This window comes from Leiobunum rupestre, chromosome 7 (genome assembly GCF_980474605.1).
Source record: "Leiobunum rupestre chromosome 7, qqLeiRupe1.1.hap1, whole genome shotgun sequence".
Taxonomy (NCBI): Eukaryota; Metazoa; Arthropoda; class Arachnida; order Opiliones; family Sclerosomatidae; genus Leiobunum; species Leiobunum rupestre.
Genome location: NC_143390.1, coordinates 20,298,883 through 20,317,200, shown reverse-complemented (window position 1 = coordinate 20,317,200; position 18,318 = coordinate 20,298,883). Strand labels below are relative to the sequence as shown.

The following is an 18,318-nucleotide window of genomic DNA, read 5'->3' as shown; positions in this document are numbered from 1 at the left end:
GAATAAAATTAATTTTAAATGATAGAGCATTTAATGGTGTACTAATAACGTTAATTTCATTAACCTCTCCCTCGTCAATTATTATAAAATTCAAATAGAATACAACCCTATGCCAGTTTTTGGGTAATCTTACGTCATTGAAATTTCGCTCAATTATGGCGCTCCCAGAATAAAATTAATTTTAAATGATAGAGCATTTAATGGTGTACTAATAACGTTAATTTCATTAACCTCTCCCTCGTCAATTATTATAAAATTCAAATAGAATACAACCCTATGCCAGTTTTTGGGTAATCTTACGTCATTGATATTTCGCTCAATTATGGAGCTCCCAGAATAAAATTAATTTTAAATGATAGAGCATTTAATGGTGTACTAATAACGTTAATTTCATTAACCTCTCCCTCGTCAATTATTATAAAATTCAAATAGAATACAACCCTATGCCAGTTTTTGGGTAAGCTTACGTCATTGATATTTCGCTCAATCATGGCGCTCCCAGAATCAAATTAATTTTTAATTATAGAGCATTTAATGGTGTACTAATAACGTTAATTTCATTAACCTCTCCCTCGTCAATTATTATAAAATTCAAATAGAATACAACCCTATGCCAGATTTTGGGTAATCTTACGTCATTGATATTTCGCTCAATTATGGCGCACCCAGAATAAAAATAATTTTAAATGATAGAGCATTTAATGGTGTACTAATAACGTTAATTTCATTAACCTCTCCCTCGTCAATTATTATAAAATTCAAATAGAATACAACCCTATGCCAGTTTTTGGGTAATCTTACGTCATTGATATTTCGCTCAATTATGGCGCTCCCAGAATAAAATTAATTTTAAATGATAAAGCATTTAAAGGTGTACTAATAACGTTAATTTCATTAACTTCCCCCGCTTCAATTATTATAAAATTCAAATAGAATACAACCCTATGCCAGTTTTTGGGTAATCTTACGTCTTTGAAATTTCGCTCAATTATGGCGCTCCCAGAATAAAATTAATTTTAAATGATAGAGCATTTAATGGTGTACTAATAACGTTAATTTCATTAACCTCTCCCTCGTCAATTATTATAAAATTCAAATAGAATACAACCCTATGCCAGTTTTTGGGTAATCTTACGTCATTGATATTTCGCTCAATTATGGCGCTCCCAGAATAAAATTAATTTTAAATGATAGAGCATTTAATGGTGTACTAATAACGTTTATTTCATTAACCTCCCCCGCGTCAATTATTATAAAATTCAAATAGAATACAACCCTATGCAAGTTTTTGGGTAAGCTTACGTCATTGATATTTAACTCAATTATGGCGCTCCCAGAATAAAATTAATTTGAAATGATAGAGCATTTAAAGGTGTACTAATAACGTTAATTTCATTAACCTCACCCGCGTCAATTATTATAAAATTCAAATAGAATACAACCCTATGCCAGTTTTTGGGTAATCTTACGTCATTGATATTTCGCTAAATTATGGCGCTCCCAGAATAAAATTAATTTTAAATGATAGAGCATTTAATGGTGTACTAATAACGTTAATTTCATTAACCTCTCCCTCGTCAATTATTATAAAATTCAAATAGAATACAACCCTATGCCAGTTTTTGGGTAATCTTACGTCATTGATATTTCGCTCAATTATGGCGCTCCCAGAATAAAATTAATTTTAAATGATAAAGCATTTAAAGGTGTACTAATAACGTTAATTTCATTAACTTCCCCCGCTTCAATTATTATAAAATTCAAATAGAATACAACCCTATGCCAGTTTTTGGGTAATCTTACGTCATTGAAATTTCGCTCAATTATGGCGCTCCCAGAATAAAATTAATTTTAAATGATAGAGCATTTAATGGTGTACTAATAACGTTAATTTCATTAACCTCTCCCTCGTCAATTATTATAAAATTCAAATAGAATACAACCCTATGCCAGTTTTTGGGTAATCTTACGTCATTGATATTTCGCTCAATTATGGCGCTCCCAGAATAAAATTAATTTTAAATGATAGAGCATTTAATGGTGTACTAATAACGTTTATTTCATTAACCTCCCCCGCGTCAATTATTATAAAATTCAAATAGAATACAACCCTATGCAAGTTTTTGGGTAAGCTTACGTCATTGATATTTAACTCAATTATGGCGCTCCCAGAATAAAATTAATTTGAAATGATAGAGCATTTAATGGTGTACTAATAACGTTAATTTCATAAACCTCTCCCTCGTCAATTATTATAAATTTCAAATAGAATACAACCCTATGCCAGTTTTTGGGTAATCTTACGTCATTGATATTTCGCTAAATTATGGCGCTCCCAGAATAAAATTAATTTTAAATGATAGAGCATTTAATGGTGTACTAATAACGTTAATTTCATTAACCTCTCCCTCGTCAATTATTATAAAATTCAAATAGAATACAACCCTATGCCAGTTTTTGGGTAATCTTACGTCATTGATATTTCGCTCAATTATGGCGCTCCCAGAATAAAATTAATTTTAAATGATAAAGCATTTAATGGTGTACTAATAACGTTAATTTCATTAACCTCTCCCTCGTCAATTATTATAAAATTCAAATAGAATACAACCCTATGCCAGTTTTTGGGTAATCTTACGTCATTGATATTTCGCTCAATTATGGAGCTCCCAGAATAAAATTAATTTTAAATGATAGAGCATTTAAAGGTGTACTAATAACGTTAATTTCATTAACCTCCCCCCCGTCAATTATTATAAAATTCAAATAGAATACAACCCTATGCCAGTTTTTGGGTAATCTTACGTCATTGATATTTCGCTCAATTATGGCGCTCCCAGAATAAAATTAATTTTAAATGATAGAGCATTTAAAGGTGTACTAATAACGTTAATTTCATTAACCTCCCCCGCGTCAATTATTATAAAATTCAAATAGAATACAAGTCTATGCCAGTTTTTGGGTAATCTTACGTCATTGATATTTCGCTCAATTATGGCGCTCCCAGAATAAAATTAATTTTAAATGATAGAGCATTTAATGGTGTACTAATAACGTTAATTTCATTAACCTCTCCCTCGTCAATTATTATAAAATTCAAATAGAATACAACCCTATGCCAGTTTTTGGGTAATCTTACGTCATTGATATTTCGCTCAATTATGGCGCTCCCAGAATAAAATTAATTTTAAATGATAGAGCATTTAATGGTGTACTAATAACGTTAATTTCATTAACCTCTCCCTCGTCAATTATTATAAAATTCAAATAGAATACAACCCTATGCCAGTTTTTGGGTAATCTTACGTCATTGATATTTCGCTCAATTATGGAGCTCCCAGAATAAAATTAATTTTAAATGATAGAGCATTTAAAGGTGTACTAATAACGTTAATTTCATTAACCTCCCCCGCGTCAATTATTATAAAATTCAAATAGAATACAACCCTATGCCAGTTTTTGGGTAATCTTACGTCATTGATATTTCGCTCAATTATGGCGCTCCCAGAATAAAATTAATTCTAAATGATAGAGCATTTAAAGGTGTACTAATAACGTTAATTTCATTAACCTCCCCCGCGTCAATTATTATAAAATTCAAATAGAATACAAGTCTATGCCAGTTTTTGGGTAATCTTACGTCATTGATATTTCGCTCAATTATGGCGCTCCCAGAAAAAAATTAATTTTAAACGATAGAGCATTTAAAGGTGTACTAATAACGTTAATTTCATTAACCTCACCCGCGTCAATTATTATAAAATTCAAATAGAATACAACCCTATGCCGTTTTTGGGTAATCTTACGTCATTGATATTTCGCTCAATTATGGCGCTCCCAGAATAAAATTAATTTTAAATGATAGAGCATTTAATGGTGTACTAATAACGTTAATTTCATTAACCTCTCCCTCGTCAATTATTATAAAATTCAAATAGAATACAACCCTATGCCAGTTTTTGGGTAAGCTTACGTCATTGATATTTCGCTCAATTATGGCGCTCCCAGAATAAAATTAATTTTAAATGATCGAGCATTTAATGGTGTACTAATAACGTTAATTTCATTAACCTCTCCCTCGTCAATTATTATAAAATTCAAATAGAATACAACCCTATGCCAGTTTTTGGGTAATCTTACGTCATTGATATTTCGCTCAATTATGGCGCTCCCAGAATAAAAATAATTTTAAATGATAGAGCATTTAATGGTGTACTAATAACGTTAATTTCATTAACCTCTCCCTCGTCAATTATTATAAAATTCAAATAGAATACAACCCTATGCCAGTTTTTGGGTAATCTTACGTCATTGATATTTCGCTCAATTATGGCGCTCCCAGAATAAAATTAATTTTAAATGATAGAGCATTTAAAGGTGTACTAATAACGTTAATTTCATCAACCTCCCCCGCGTCAATTATTATAAAATTCAAATAGAATACAACCCTATGCCAGTTTTTGGGTAATCTTACGTCATTGATATTTCGCTCAATTATGGCGCTCCCAGAATAAAATTAATTTTAAATGATAGAGCATTTAAAGGTGTACTAATAACGTTAATTTCATTAACCTCCCCCGCGTCAATTATTATAAAATTCAAATAGAATACAAGTCTATGCCAGTTTTTGGGTAATCTTACGTCATTGATATTTCGCTCAATTGTTATTCAAAACCCTGCCACGCACAAGCAATTCACTGCTTATGTGGCAATAGGGTGATGTACACCTCGATAATTATTATCTGTATAACTATATGTTTCATCAATAAATTAAAAAAAAAATAAAAAAAAAATCCATTTATTCGGATATATTAGTTCGTATTCCTACAAATTTAAGCGTTTATATCTTCGGATTGGACTATTCGAATTATATTTACTACGCATAAAACGCTTACGGTTACATCCGAAGTGAACGAACCACGGACGGATTGAATTAGAAAAACCCAGGGTCGGATTAATCCAATCAAAATCCAATCCGTTAATTTTTAAGAGGAGAAAAACCGTAACCGAGCACTCCGTCCAATTATTCGGATACATTCATCCGTAATCCTACGGATTGTATTTTTTCACAAACTGTATTATATTAATTGTCGGATCGGATGGTTCGGATTAAATTTCTTACGAAGTGTACGGATCACGGACGGATTGGGTTTGGAAAATCTAAATCCGTTTAGGATCAGATTAATCCAAGCAAAATCCAATCCGTAAAATTTCAAGGTGTAAAAATCCACAACCGACCAATTTGTCCATTGCTACAGATTACTTAACCGTAACCGTACGGATTGGACGGATCGGATTTTTCACGGAGTATCCGCAATCCGTTCAGGCTCTGAAACCAACGTAATATCCCCAGGTTGGGGCGGAAAAAGTCTGCCTAGTTGTGGGACACGAGTATCTATTTCCGGTATAGCGTATATCTAACCTTCTAAAAGTTCTATAACCCTGGATTAAATTAAACTAACTTGTAACTGGGCAACAAATGAAATAATCGTTGAATCGTTCAAAAGATTGACTAAATTAAGCACTTGCTTCGTCTGTAGAGGTAATATTTTCCAAATTTGGGATTTTTACGCGTTTTGTACGAGGGGTAAGTAGTGATGTAAATTTACCGGTAAAAATAAAAATTGTAAATTTACCATTACCTTTTTTATTTAATCAAAATAATGGTTTGATATCACAATTATTATTAAAATAGTATTTTAATTTTACCATAGCCTTAGGTTACATTAAACTTAGAGAAACCTCCTAGATAACTCCTTAGAAATACATTTAAATGTATGAAACGTAAAATCACAGTGCCGGGAATTCGGAGTCCTTAACGTGGCCGCTGAATAGTCTCGAAAATGATTAGTCTCGAATGTGAATTACACCGAAATATTGTAAAAGGTGCCCTAGCTTCGAATCTGAATAGTCTCGAAAGCTCAATGTGCGGTACTGGAATAGACTCGAAACTGAACAGATCGACTCTAATCTGAATAGTTTCGAAACTGATTTAACTCGAATCTGACTTCACTCGAAACTAAGCAGACTCGAATAGGAATAATTTCGAAACTAAGCAGACTCGAATAGGAATAATTTCGAAACTGATTTCACTCGAATCGGAATAGTTTCGAAACTGATTTCACTCGAATCGGAATAGTTTCGAAACTCATTTCACTCGAATCGGAATAGTTTCGAAACTGATTTCACTCGAATCGGAATAGTTTAGAAACTGATTTCACTCGAATCGGAATAGTTTCGAAACTGATTTCACTCGAATCGGAATAGTTTCGAAACTGATTTCACTCGAATCGGAATAGTTTCAAAACTGATGGCTATTTTAAACAATAGATACGCCACATGCACCTAAGGAACAGGGCTGGGGGCGCCGGTCCACCCAAGTGAAAAGTATCACGCCCAACAATACTTGGTGCTTAAGGCTAGGTACTGTCCTCTATGTCGCGTTACAGAAGGCCCATAGTGATAGCGAGAATGGGGTTGGGGTGGCGCCGTGAGTGCGCGGCGCCGTCAGTCGCCAGGAGGGGGTTTACACTTTTCGTTCAATTAACCATAACTTTTTAAGTAATGATTTGCGGGGAATAAATTTAGCAACATTGAAATCCTACAATGCCTGGAATGTTTCCCTTCCAACAGATTCGCGTGAAATTAGTTTCGAAACTATTCCGATTGGAGGGAAGTCAGATTCGAGTGAAGTCAGTTTCGAGGGAAGTCAGTTTCGACGCTAATTAGTTTCATGTTTATTCATATTCGAGGTTATTGACATTCGAGACTAGTACACTTTGTACAATATTTCGGTGTTATTCACATTCGAGACTAATCATTTCCGAGACTATTCAGGTGTCTCTCTTTAACAGGAAAATGATTTGGTTTTCTGGTCCAATGTAAAACGTAATTGTTTCTTCTTTTATTTGAAGTTTAATAAAATGTTTTTGGTTGTTTTTTGCTTTATGAAAATAATTGGTAAATTTACCGGTAAAACCACTCGGTAAATTTACCGTAATTTTATCATTACATCTCTAGGGGTAAGACAGTCTCAGATAATCTGTACACCGAGTTCGTGCATTTAGCACTGTTAAAGTTACATATTTTCAAGAGTTCGCGAGTTCCATTTAGCACTGTCAAAGGTACGGCAGTGTACACCGAGTTCGCAGTGTCTTACCCCTCCGTTTTGGATGTGGTTGATAACCTACATTTTTCGATTGTTATAGGATTGGCAAAATTTTAATTAAGAAAAAAATACAAAACAATTTACAAAAAGTTCGGTTTTCAAATTTGCTAACGCTTTTCAAAATTTGTCAACAATATCAATAGTACTCCTATTGTTTCCACGCTCTCCGAGGGCGATCTGGGGGTCATTGCTGACCCTCACCTTAAAGAGTAAGTTGCAAATTATTCGTTACCGCCTTAATATTACTTTTAAACCAAGAAATTACGTTTAAAATACCCGAATATAAAGTTTCGTTGCTTTACGTTTCGTAGATAATCAGAAATAATTAAAAGAAAGGGAAATGTTTTGGAATTTTGCCGTGGTAATTGACGTCATTGACAACGAGTTATCTCATTAGTCGCTTTATCCAACATAGAGTTTAGGCTTGCGTACAAATTCTTGATGCCACTATGATGCTACTAATTCCGTGGACGAAAACAAAATAACCCCTATTGAACCATGGGATTCTACTAACAGAAATAGGCCTGCACAAGGCTACGTAGTAGAAAAACGATATGAAACCAAAGGCCCCTCGCGCCGCGTGATTTGAAAAGATAAATTCTAGGCTTTTATTTTTTATTTCGATAATAAGCCTAATATTACGATTAAAAATCTCTGGTTTGAAAACTTCTACAAGTAAACAGAATCGCTCCACTTCAGTTGCTTCTATTTTAGGAATAAAACTACGGCTTCGATTTGCCCAAATTGCTCGTGCTACGTAGGAGCAACAAACACAACACCTCACACAAGGAGAACGCAACCCGTCAAAAGTCGCGGAATTTCTTGTGTACATTTTTCATTGGCTAGGCGCTTTAGCGCCTGTTGCCGTCGGAAGGGGAAAATTTAGAAATTGTCTTCCCCCCGCCCGTAAAACGTTCAGCGTTCTCCTTGTGTTTGTTGCTCCTAGGTGCTACGGAGGAGAAAAATTTGCGGAAAATTTCAGGATTTTGGGGAACGAAAAAGGTCAGTTTCGTACTCAAAATTAGGCTTGGAAGTTTGTTTCGACAATGAAATTTTTGGAAAGAGAACGCCCAGGGCTTCAAAACAAGCCCGCATTCATTCGTTTTTATCGCTATATATTTTTCGTGCAACCAACACTTTAAATTCTCTACTCACACCAATCAGGTAACAAAACGGATTCGTTCGTTGGCGGGACTGATTCGTCGTAATTTGAATATTCGGAACCCCAAACTTTTTAAACAACTTTACAATTATCTCGCTCTCCAAATAATAAATTATTGTTCCCCCGTTTGTACTCCATATTTATCCTATTCGTCACAAAATTAACAATTTAAATCTTTTGCACAAGATTTTTTACAATAATTTAGAACTAAATTTTTCTGATTAGTTTTCTTTAAGCGATGAGTTCAGCACCCGTGGACCCTTGATCAAACTTCGTTAGTCCAAATCTAAAACTTCGGTCCGTTTTAATATCTTTTCGAGCAGTGTCATTAACGACTGGAATTCACTTCCTATAATGAGATCGAAACTGAAAAATGTATTCTTTATTCCGTTCAAAATTAATGGCCTTCTTGGGGTTAGAGTTGATTGTGTTTTCTTTTATTTCTATTTCATTATAATTTTTCGCTTTGTTTTGATCTCTATGTATTCTTATATTACTAATATCTATCATTTATAACTTTTGTTTTCTGTTTTTTCCCCGCACAAGTCAGCTTCTTGGCTTTGCAGATACTTTTTTTGTAATAAATAGTGTTGCGAATGGCGGTACTGTCATTACAAATTTCCTATTGCCAAGAATTGAGTAATTAGAGGACCAATCTGAAGGAAAACAATTTAATTGCTTAAAAATTTTGCAAAGAAAAACAAACCATTTATGAAAAAGATTAAGAAAACATAATACATCTTAGAACCAATACTTAAGAGGAAAGATAAAAACAAAGTCTTTCGTAAGTTTCGTTCTAAATTGAGAGGTGTCGTTCTAAATTTTGAGGTTTAATACTTTGTTACTGCCTCCAAAATTTCGTCTAAGGGAAAACACTTTTATTTGGATCAAAATGAAACTGAATGTTTTGGTAAGAAAAAAAACAAGCAGTCTCGTTGAATTTGCGACCGATGTCTGAAAAAGCCAACACGTTTTAATTAGTTGGGAACAAATACGAAAAATTAAATTGACAGAAACACATCGTGTTTAGTAGGTTTGGTTCTAAAATTCAGTAGATTTGTTCTTCAGTACCGCATTCAATCTTGACAAGAGTGTTCGCGTTCATTGAGACACCCTGGTTGTTATCTCCAATTGGCCGACACCCCAACTCTTCTAATTTGACGACCGACGGAACACCAACGAAATCCAGGTAGTCATAAAGGGGCTCTTTTTTAATGGCGCTGACATCGAATGAGAGTCTTTCAGTGCCAAAGACCACTTCCATCTTAACGGGAATTGTCGCGGTGGGATTCACGTCAGGGTTGGGAACTTCGGGTTGTACGACGTGGGTGGAGTCGGTTTCGGTGCAAGATTGAATTTGGTCCTTGGTCAAGCGTCGAAGCTGCACCGAGCAAGAACGAACTCCCCATCGACGACAAAGGCTCTCAAACAAACGTGGTCGTGACGGTGTTCGGTGTCTTGGATCTGATTCGTGACCTTTCGAAGCGCCACTTTGGTTTGCGGGATGACCATCAAATCGAAGGTGAACTTGGAGGTTACTTTTCGTAGCGAAGTTATGGTCGCAAATTAGGCCTTTGTGTGGCCTTGCCCTCTGAGCGTGACGAGCTTTTTCATGGTGAGTTAAATTTATCTCGTATCTGGCCCAGTGTCCGCGCTTTGGACTACCAGATGGTTTCTCTCTCGTGTGAGTTCTTTAGTGAGAAATCAACCGGGTTTTTCGTGCACACGCAAAATTACACTGGTCACATTGAAAAAGTTTTTCGCCAGTGTGAGTTTTTTGGTGGATAATCAAAGTGGTTTTTCTCGCAGACGCGTAATTACACTGGTCACATTGAAATGGTTTTTCGCCGGTGTGAGTTCTTTTGTGGATAATCAAATGGGTTCTTTGTGCAGACGCGTAATTACATTGGTCACATTGAAATGGTTTTTCGCCGGTGTGAGTTCTTTTGTGGATAATCAAATGGGTTCTTTGTGCAGACGCGTAATTACATTGGTCACATTGAAATGGTTTTTCGCCGGTGTGAGTTCTTTTGTGGATAATCAAACTGATTTTTCGTGCAGACACGTAAATACATTGGTCACATTGAAAAGGTTTTTCGCCCGAGTGAGTTTTTTTGTGCGAATTCAAATCGGGTTTTCGTGCAGACGCGTAATTACACTGGTCACATTGAAATGGTTTTTCGCCCGTGTGAGTTCTTTTGTGGTTAATCAAATTGGTTCTGTGTGCAGACGCGTAATTACACTGGTCACATTGAAATGGTTTTTCGCCCGTGTGAGTTTTTTTGTGGATTATCAAATGGCGTTTTCGTGCAGACGCGTAATTACACTGGTCACATTGAAATGGTTTTTCGCCGGTGTGAGTTTTTTTGTGGATAATCAAATCGGGTTTTCGTGCAGACGCGTAATAACACTGGTCACATTGAAATGGTTTTTCGCCCGTGTGAGTTCTTTTGTGGTTAATCAAATTGGTTCTATTGGCAGACGCGTAATTACAGTGGTCACATTGAAATGGTTTTTCGCCCGTGTGAGTTTTTTTGTGGAATATCAAATGGCTTTTTCGTGCAGACGCGTAATTACACTGATCACATCGAAATGGTTTTTCACCCGTGTGAGTTCTTTTGTGGATGATCAAAAGTTTTTTATGTGCAGACGCGTAATTACACTGGTCACATTGAAAAGGTTTTTCGCCAGTGTGAGTTTTTTGGTGGATAATCAAAGTGGGTTTTCTCGCAGACGCGTAATTACACTGGTCACATTTAAATGGTTTTTCACCCGTGTGAGTTCTTTTGTGGTTAATCAAAACGATTCTTTGTGTAGACGCGTAACTACATTGGTCACATTGAAATGGTTTTTCGCCGGTGTGAGTTCTTTTGTGCATAATCAAATTGAGTTTTCGTGCAGACGCGTAAATACATTGGTCACATTGAAATGGTTTTTCGCCCGTGTGAGTTTTTTTGTGGATAATCAAATCGCTTTTTCGTGCAGACGCGTAATTACATTGGTCACATTGAAATGGTTTTTCGCCCGTGTGAGTTCTTTTGTGGGCCATCAACCCGTATCTTTGTGCAGACGCGTAATTACACTGGTCACATTGAAATGGTTTTTCGCCGGTGTGAGTTCTTTTGTGGATAATCAAATGGGTTCTTTGTGCAGACGCGTAATTACATTGGTCACATTGAAATGGTTTTTCGCCGGTGTGAGTTCTTTTGTGGATAATCAAATGGGTTCTTTGTGCAGACGCGTAATTACATTGGTCACATTGAAATGGTTTTTCGCCGGTGTGAGTTCTTTTGTGGATAATCAAACTGATTTTTCGTGCAGACACGTAAATACATTGGTCACATTGAAAAGGTTTTTCGCCCGAGTGAGTTTTTTTGTGCGAATTCAAATCGGGTTTTCGTGCAGACGCGTAATTACACTGGTCACATTGAAATGGTTTTTCGCCCGTGTGAGTTCTTTTGTGGTTAATCAAATTGGTTCTGTGTGCAGACGCGTAATTACACTGGTCACATTGAAATGGTTTTTCGCCCGTGTGAGTTTTTTTGTGGATTATCAAATGGCGTTTTCGTGCAGACGCGTAATTACACTGGTCACATTGAAATGGTTTTTCGCCGGTGTGAGTTTTTTTGTGGATAATCAAATCGGGTTTTCGTGCAGACGCGTAATAACACTGGTCACATGGAAATGGTTTTTCGCCCGTGTGAGTTCTTTTGTGGTTAATCAAATTGGTTCTATTGGCAGACGCGTAATTACAGTGGTCACATTGAAATGGTTTTTCGCCCGTGTGAGTTTTTTTGTGGAATATCAAATGGCTTTTTCGTGCAGACGCGTAATTACACTGATCACATCGAAATGGTTTTTCACCCGTGTGAGTTCTTTTGTGGATGATCAAAAGTTTTTTATGTGCAGACGCGTAATTACACTGGTCACATTGAAAAGGTTTTTCGCCAGTGTGAGTTTTTTGGTGGATAATCAAAGTGGGTTTTCTCGCAGACGCGTAATTACACTGGTCACATTTAAATGGTTTTTCACCCGTGTGAGTTCTTTTGTGGTTAATCAAAACGATTCTTTGTGTAGACGCGTAACTACATTGGTCACATTGAAATGGTTTTTCGCCGGTGTGAGTTCTTTTGTGCATAATCAAATTGAGTTTTCGTGCAGACGCGTAAATACATTGGTCACATTGAAATGGTTTTTCGCCCGTGTGAGTTTTTTTGTGGATAATCAAATCTCTTTTTCGTGCAGACGCGTAATTACATTGGTCACATTGAAATGGTTTTTCGCCCGTGTGAGTTCTTTTGTGGGCCATCAACCCGTATCTTTGTGCAGACGCGTAATTACACTGGTCACATTGAAATGGTTTTTCGCCGGTGTGAGTTCTTTTGTGGATAATCAAATGGGTTCTTTGTGCAGACGCGTAATTACATTGGTCACATTGAAATGGTTTTTCGCCGGTGTGAGTTCTTTTGTGGATAATCAAATGGGTTCTTTGTGCAGACGCGTAATTACATTGGTCACATTGAAATGGTTTTTCGCCGGTGTGAGTTCTTTTGTGGATAATCAAACTGATTTTTCGTGCAGACACGTAAATACATTGGTCACATTGAAAAGGTTTTTCGCCCGAGTGAGTTTTTTTGTGCGAATTCAAATCGGGTTTTCGTGCAGACGCGTAATTACACTGGTCACATTGAAATGGTTTTTCGCCCGTGTGAGTTCTTTTGTGGTTAATCAAATTGGTTCTGTGTGCAGACGCGTAATTACACTGGTCACATTGAAATGGTTTTTCGCCCGTGTGAGTTTTTTTGTGGATAATCAAATCGGGTTTTCGTGCAGACGCGTAATAACACTGGTCACATTGAAATGGTTTTTCGCCCGTGTGAGTTTTTTTGTGGATAATCAAATCGGGTTTTCGTGCAGACGCGTAATAACACTGGTCACATTGAAATGGTTTTTCGCCCGTGTGAGTTCTTTTGTGGTTAATCAAATTGGTTCTATTGGCAGACGCGTAATTACAGTGGTCACATTGAAATGGTTTTTCGCCCGTGTGAGTTTTTTTGTGGAATATCAAATGGCTTTTTCGTGCAGACGCGTAATTACACTGATCACATCGAAATGGTTTTTCACCCGTGTGAGTTCTTTTGTGGATGATCAAAAGTTTTTTATGTGCAGACGCGTAATTACACTGGTCACATTGAAAAGGTTTTTCGCCAGTGTGAGTTTTTTGGTGGATAATCAAAGTGGGTTTTCTCGCAGACGCGTAATTACACTGGTCACATTTAAATGGTTTTTCACCCGTGTGAGTTCTTTTGTGGTTAATCAAAACGATTCTTTGTGTAGACGCGTAACTACATTGGTCACATTGAAATGGTTTTTCGCCGGTGTGAGTTCTTTTGTGCATAATCAAATTGAGTTTTCGTGCAGACGCGTAAATACATTGGTCACATTGAAATGGTTTTTCGCCCGTGTGAGTTTTTTTGTGGATAATCAAATCGCTTTTTCGTGCAGACGCGTAATTACATTGGTCACATTGAAATGGTTTTTCGCCCGTGTGAGTTCTTTTGTGGGCCATCAACCCGTATCTTTGTGCAGACGCGTAATTACACTGGTCACATTGAAATGGTTTTTCGCCGGTGTGAGTTCTTTTGTGGATAATCAAATGGGTTCTTTGTGCAGACGCGTAATTACATTGGTCACATTGAAATGGTTTTTCGCCGGTGTGAGTTCTTTTGTGGATAATCAAATGGGTTCTTTGTGCAGACGCGTAATTACATTGGTCACATTGAAATGGTTTTTCGCCGGTGTGAGTTCTTTTGTGGATAATCAAACTGATTTTTCGTGCAGACACGTAAATACATTGGTCACATTGAAAAGGTTTTTCGCCCGAGTGAGTTTTTTTGTGCGAATTCAAATCGGGTTTTCGTGCAGACGCGTAATTACACTGGTCACATTGAAATGGTTTTTCGCCCGTGTGAGTTCTTTTGTGGTTAATCAAATTGGTTCTGTGTGCAGACGCGTAATTACACTGGTCACATTGAAATGGTTTTTCGCCCGTGTGAGTTTTTTTGTGGATTATCAAATGGCGTTTTCGTGCAGACGCGTAATTACACTGGTCACATTGAAATGGTTTTTCGCCGGTGTGAGTTTTTTTGTGGATAATCAAATCGGGTTTTCGTGCAGACGCGTAATAACACTGGTCACATTGAAATGGTTTTTCGCCCGTGTGAGTTCTTTTGTGGTTAATCAAATTGGTTCTATTGGCAGACGCGTAATTACAGTGGTCACATTGAAATGGTTTTTCGCCCGTGTGAGTTTTTTTGTGGAATATCAAATGGCTTTTTCGTGCAGACGCGTAATTACACTGATCACATCGAAATGGTTTTTCACCCGTGTGAGTTCTTTTGTGGATGATCAAAAGTTTTTTATGTGCAGACGCGTAATTACACTGGTCACATTGAAAAGGTTTTTCGCCAGTGTGAGTTTTTTGGTGGATAATCAAAGTGGGTTTTCTCGCAGACGCGTAATTACACTGGTCACATTTAAATGGTTTTTCACCCGTGTGAGTTCTTTTGTGGTTAATCAAAACGATTCTTTGTGTAGACGCGTAACTACATTGGTCACATTGAAATGGTTTTTCGCCGGTGTGAGTTCTTTTGTGCATAATCAAATTGAGTTTTCGTGCAGACGCGTAAATACATTGGTCACATTGAAATGGTTTTTCGCCCGTGTGAGTTTTTTTGTGGATAATCAAATCGCTTTTTCGTGCAGACGCGTAATTACATTGGTCACATTGAAATGGTTTTTCGCCCGTGTGAGTTCTTTTGTGGGCCATCAACCCGTATCTTTGTGCAGACGCGAAATTACACTGGTCACATTGAAATGGTTTCTCGCCCGTGTGGATTCTTTTATGGGAAATCAAACAGAACTTTCGTGCAGATGCATAGTTACACTGGTTACATTGAAAAGGTTTCTCGCCGGTATGTTTTCTTTTGTGAACAATAAAATGTCCCTTATTGCTCGTGGCATAAACGCACTCAGTGCACTTGTGTTTCTTCCCTTCTCGGCTGCTCATTTTGCCAGTTTTACAAACAGTCTCTTTCGGTTTAGGAATCTGTCTCGCTGCTTCGATTGGCAGGATTAGTAACGTGGCTATTAAGGCCAAATAAAATTCCAAGATTTCCAATCACGAAATGGATTCGGCGGTCACCCCTTCTGAAAGTGATGAATGAAATTAAATATTGTTTACTAACAACAGCGGAACCAAGAAAATTAATTGGAAATTTGAGGGCAAATAACGGAAACCAAATAGTTTAAATAAAAGAAAACATATGATTAATAATTAAGCTCTCGCGTTCAATTTCAAATTGAGAAAGGCACATGTCGTTACATTTTGATAAATTTAAATACATTTTAGAATGGCTGTTAACATTTTTGAAAAATTCGCTCTCGCTTTGTGTAATTTTTGGTTGAATTATCACTGTGCGAAGAATTGGGTGAATAAAAGGATTAAGGATCTTTAAACTATTCCTTGGTTAGGAAATTACTGAAATAAGATTTTAAAAGCCTTTTAACTGTTTATGCGGATTTTCTAATAATATCAAACAATAAAAGTTTAAATCGGGGGTATTTCGAATTTAAGCCCCTTTGGCTGTAAATAATATAATTATCTAAATTTGAAAATATTCGTCCTCGCGTACTCGGTTGCACGGAAAACTGCGAATCGGAAATAATATGTTGAAAAGCAAATATTTCGTCGTTAAGTTTCTCAGTTCAACCAGAGATAATTTAAACTCGTACCCTAGATTCGAAATCACTATCTCGCGCTTTGCCGATAGCGTTTATCCACTTCCCACTGGAACTCAGAAAAATTCGCTCCATGGTTTGCGCCTTACCGCCAGGCTTGGAAATAAGCGGTGGTCACTGGGTCAAAGACCAGTTTATTAATTGCTCGGACCCGTTTTTTTATTCAAAAGCTAGGGGTTCACTGGTCCGGTGTCCAGTTTATTAATTCAAAATTATCTACCGTATTATTAACCAACTGGTCTACGTGACCACTTAAATAATTCAAGAGTTGGGAGTCACTGGCCAAATAGACCAGTTTAGAAATATACCTTATTTCCAAGCCTGCTTACCGCAACCGATGGAGCCCGATTTTTCTGAGGTCACGTGCCGGAAAAGGGTAAACGCTTCGTAACAAAACCGTCAATAGGGAGCTAACAGTTCTACATCACACGACGTCACCCATGCTTTTTTCCTATTGAAAAAAAATTCTACCCAACATGGCGGCCACAACCAAAGCTACGGAGTGTTAGTTCCCAATGGGAAAGCTCTCAGTATTAGAATCTAGGGTACGAGTTTAAATTATCTTTGGTTCCACCAGTTGTAAATTGGGCTGAAGTGTAAAAAGGACATGTTTGAAGGGATATTAAAAATGGGTAATGGTGCACAAATATTAAAAAAAGTTATTCTGTGCTGTTACCGACTGGTATTAAAATACTTAACTGGTATTTCATTGGCCTAGTTCATGTTAAAATTAAATTTAATTAGACGTTTGTTATAAAAATACGGGTGACACTCCGGTACTTGATAGTACTGAAAAATAAATCAACTTTCAATAAACTAACAAGTAAATAATAATTAACAGTTTTAAAGGACCACGGTCCAAAAGCTCCCGACGATAAATAAATATTATTTTTTATTTTTTTATTTTTAGCAGATCTTATATAATTTTTACTAAGTTAGTATAATTGAGGCTAATTTCAATAACTTTGACAGTGCTAATTTCGAGTAACTTAATTTTAAATATTTTCGCCGCGAGAATTTGGGGTCCCATTTCAAACGTCAATATTTCTTCTGCTATAAACGCCCCAACTAAAGTTATTTTATTATTCAATAGACCACGTTTACGAGTGTAATTTAAAACTAAATTTGGAAAACTCAACAACTTTCGCTCGCAAATTTTTAAATATTTTTCCTTTTTTTTTAATGGAACTGTCGCGCCATCTGTTTTAGTTGTATTAATTTGTATGCAATTATTTATTATTTCCTTTTTATTATTATTGTTTAAAACCACATTTAAATGTTTTACATAAAGCTAGGTCCATAGGTCAATGTTGATTCGTCGCATACCCTACTGTAACGTAAAATTTACATTTCGCGGCTTTCTGAGTTCTGGCAAATGGACGCAAAACCATTGAATTGGGAATAGTACCGCAGCAAGGTTCGTAGATAAAACTTTTAGTACCGCGGTACTATTATTCCCAATTCAACGCGCCAACCCTTGTGCTGGCAGTGCCACGCTGTGACACTGGTGGTTTTTTAGTGTACAAGGCTTAGTTTAAAATATTCAAATGTAATAATGTTCATCCTCATATTTGAACAAAACTATAGAAATATTTCTTCTGCTATAAACGCCCCCACTAAAGTTATTTTACTATTAGATATACCACGTTTACGAGTGTAATTTAAATTAGATGTGGAAAACGCAACAACTTTCGCTCGCAAATTTTTTAATATTTTTCTTGGTTTTTTTACTGGAACTGTAGCGCCATCTGTTTTAGTTGTTTTAATTTTTTTGCAATTATTTATGTTTTGTGCTTTTTTATTCCTGCGTTGTTAATTATAAATATTTAAATAGTGTTTGTTAATTGAAGACATTATTTTATTTTTATTATTGTTTAAAATCACATTAAAATGTTTAATAATTAAGCTAGGTCCATAAGTCAATGTTGTTTCGTCGCGTACCCTACTGTAACGTAAAATTTATATTTCGCGGCTTTCCCAATTCAATGTGCCAAACCTTGTACTGGCGAAGCCATGCTTGTGGTTTTTTCGTGTACAAGGCTTAGTTTAAAATATTCAAATGTAATAATGTTCATATAAATCCTCATAATTGAACAAAACTAAATGAAAGTATTATTCTAGCGCCTACCTTTATTAATGTAATATGGCATACTTTGTCATAGTTGAGGAATTTCTTTTAGGAATTACG

General features: G+C 36.2%; 2 protein-coding genes across 2 annotated transcripts in view; both read right to left on the bottom strand.

Moving 5' to 3' along the window:
* The window catches only part of LOC149935076 (uncharacterized), a 323,937-nt gene that overhangs the window by 201,711 nt on the left and 103,908 nt on the right, over positions 1-18,318 (bottom strand). The window lies entirely within an intron of this gene.
* LOC149935082 (uncharacterized) lies at positions 10,015-18,299 on the bottom strand. Its single transcript, XM_090153536.1, has 6 exons — positions 18,259-18,299; positions 15,254-15,539; positions 14,002-14,917; positions 13,414-13,596; positions 12,158-12,336; positions 10,015-11,473 (listed from the first exon to the last, which is right to left on the bottom strand). The coding sequence occupies exons 2-6, from the start codon at positions 15,397-15,399 to the stop codon at positions 10,024-10,026; spliced, it is 2,874 nt and encodes a 957-aa protein (XP_090009662.1). The 5' UTR covers positions 15,400-15,539; positions 18,259-18,299; the 3' UTR covers positions 10,015-10,023.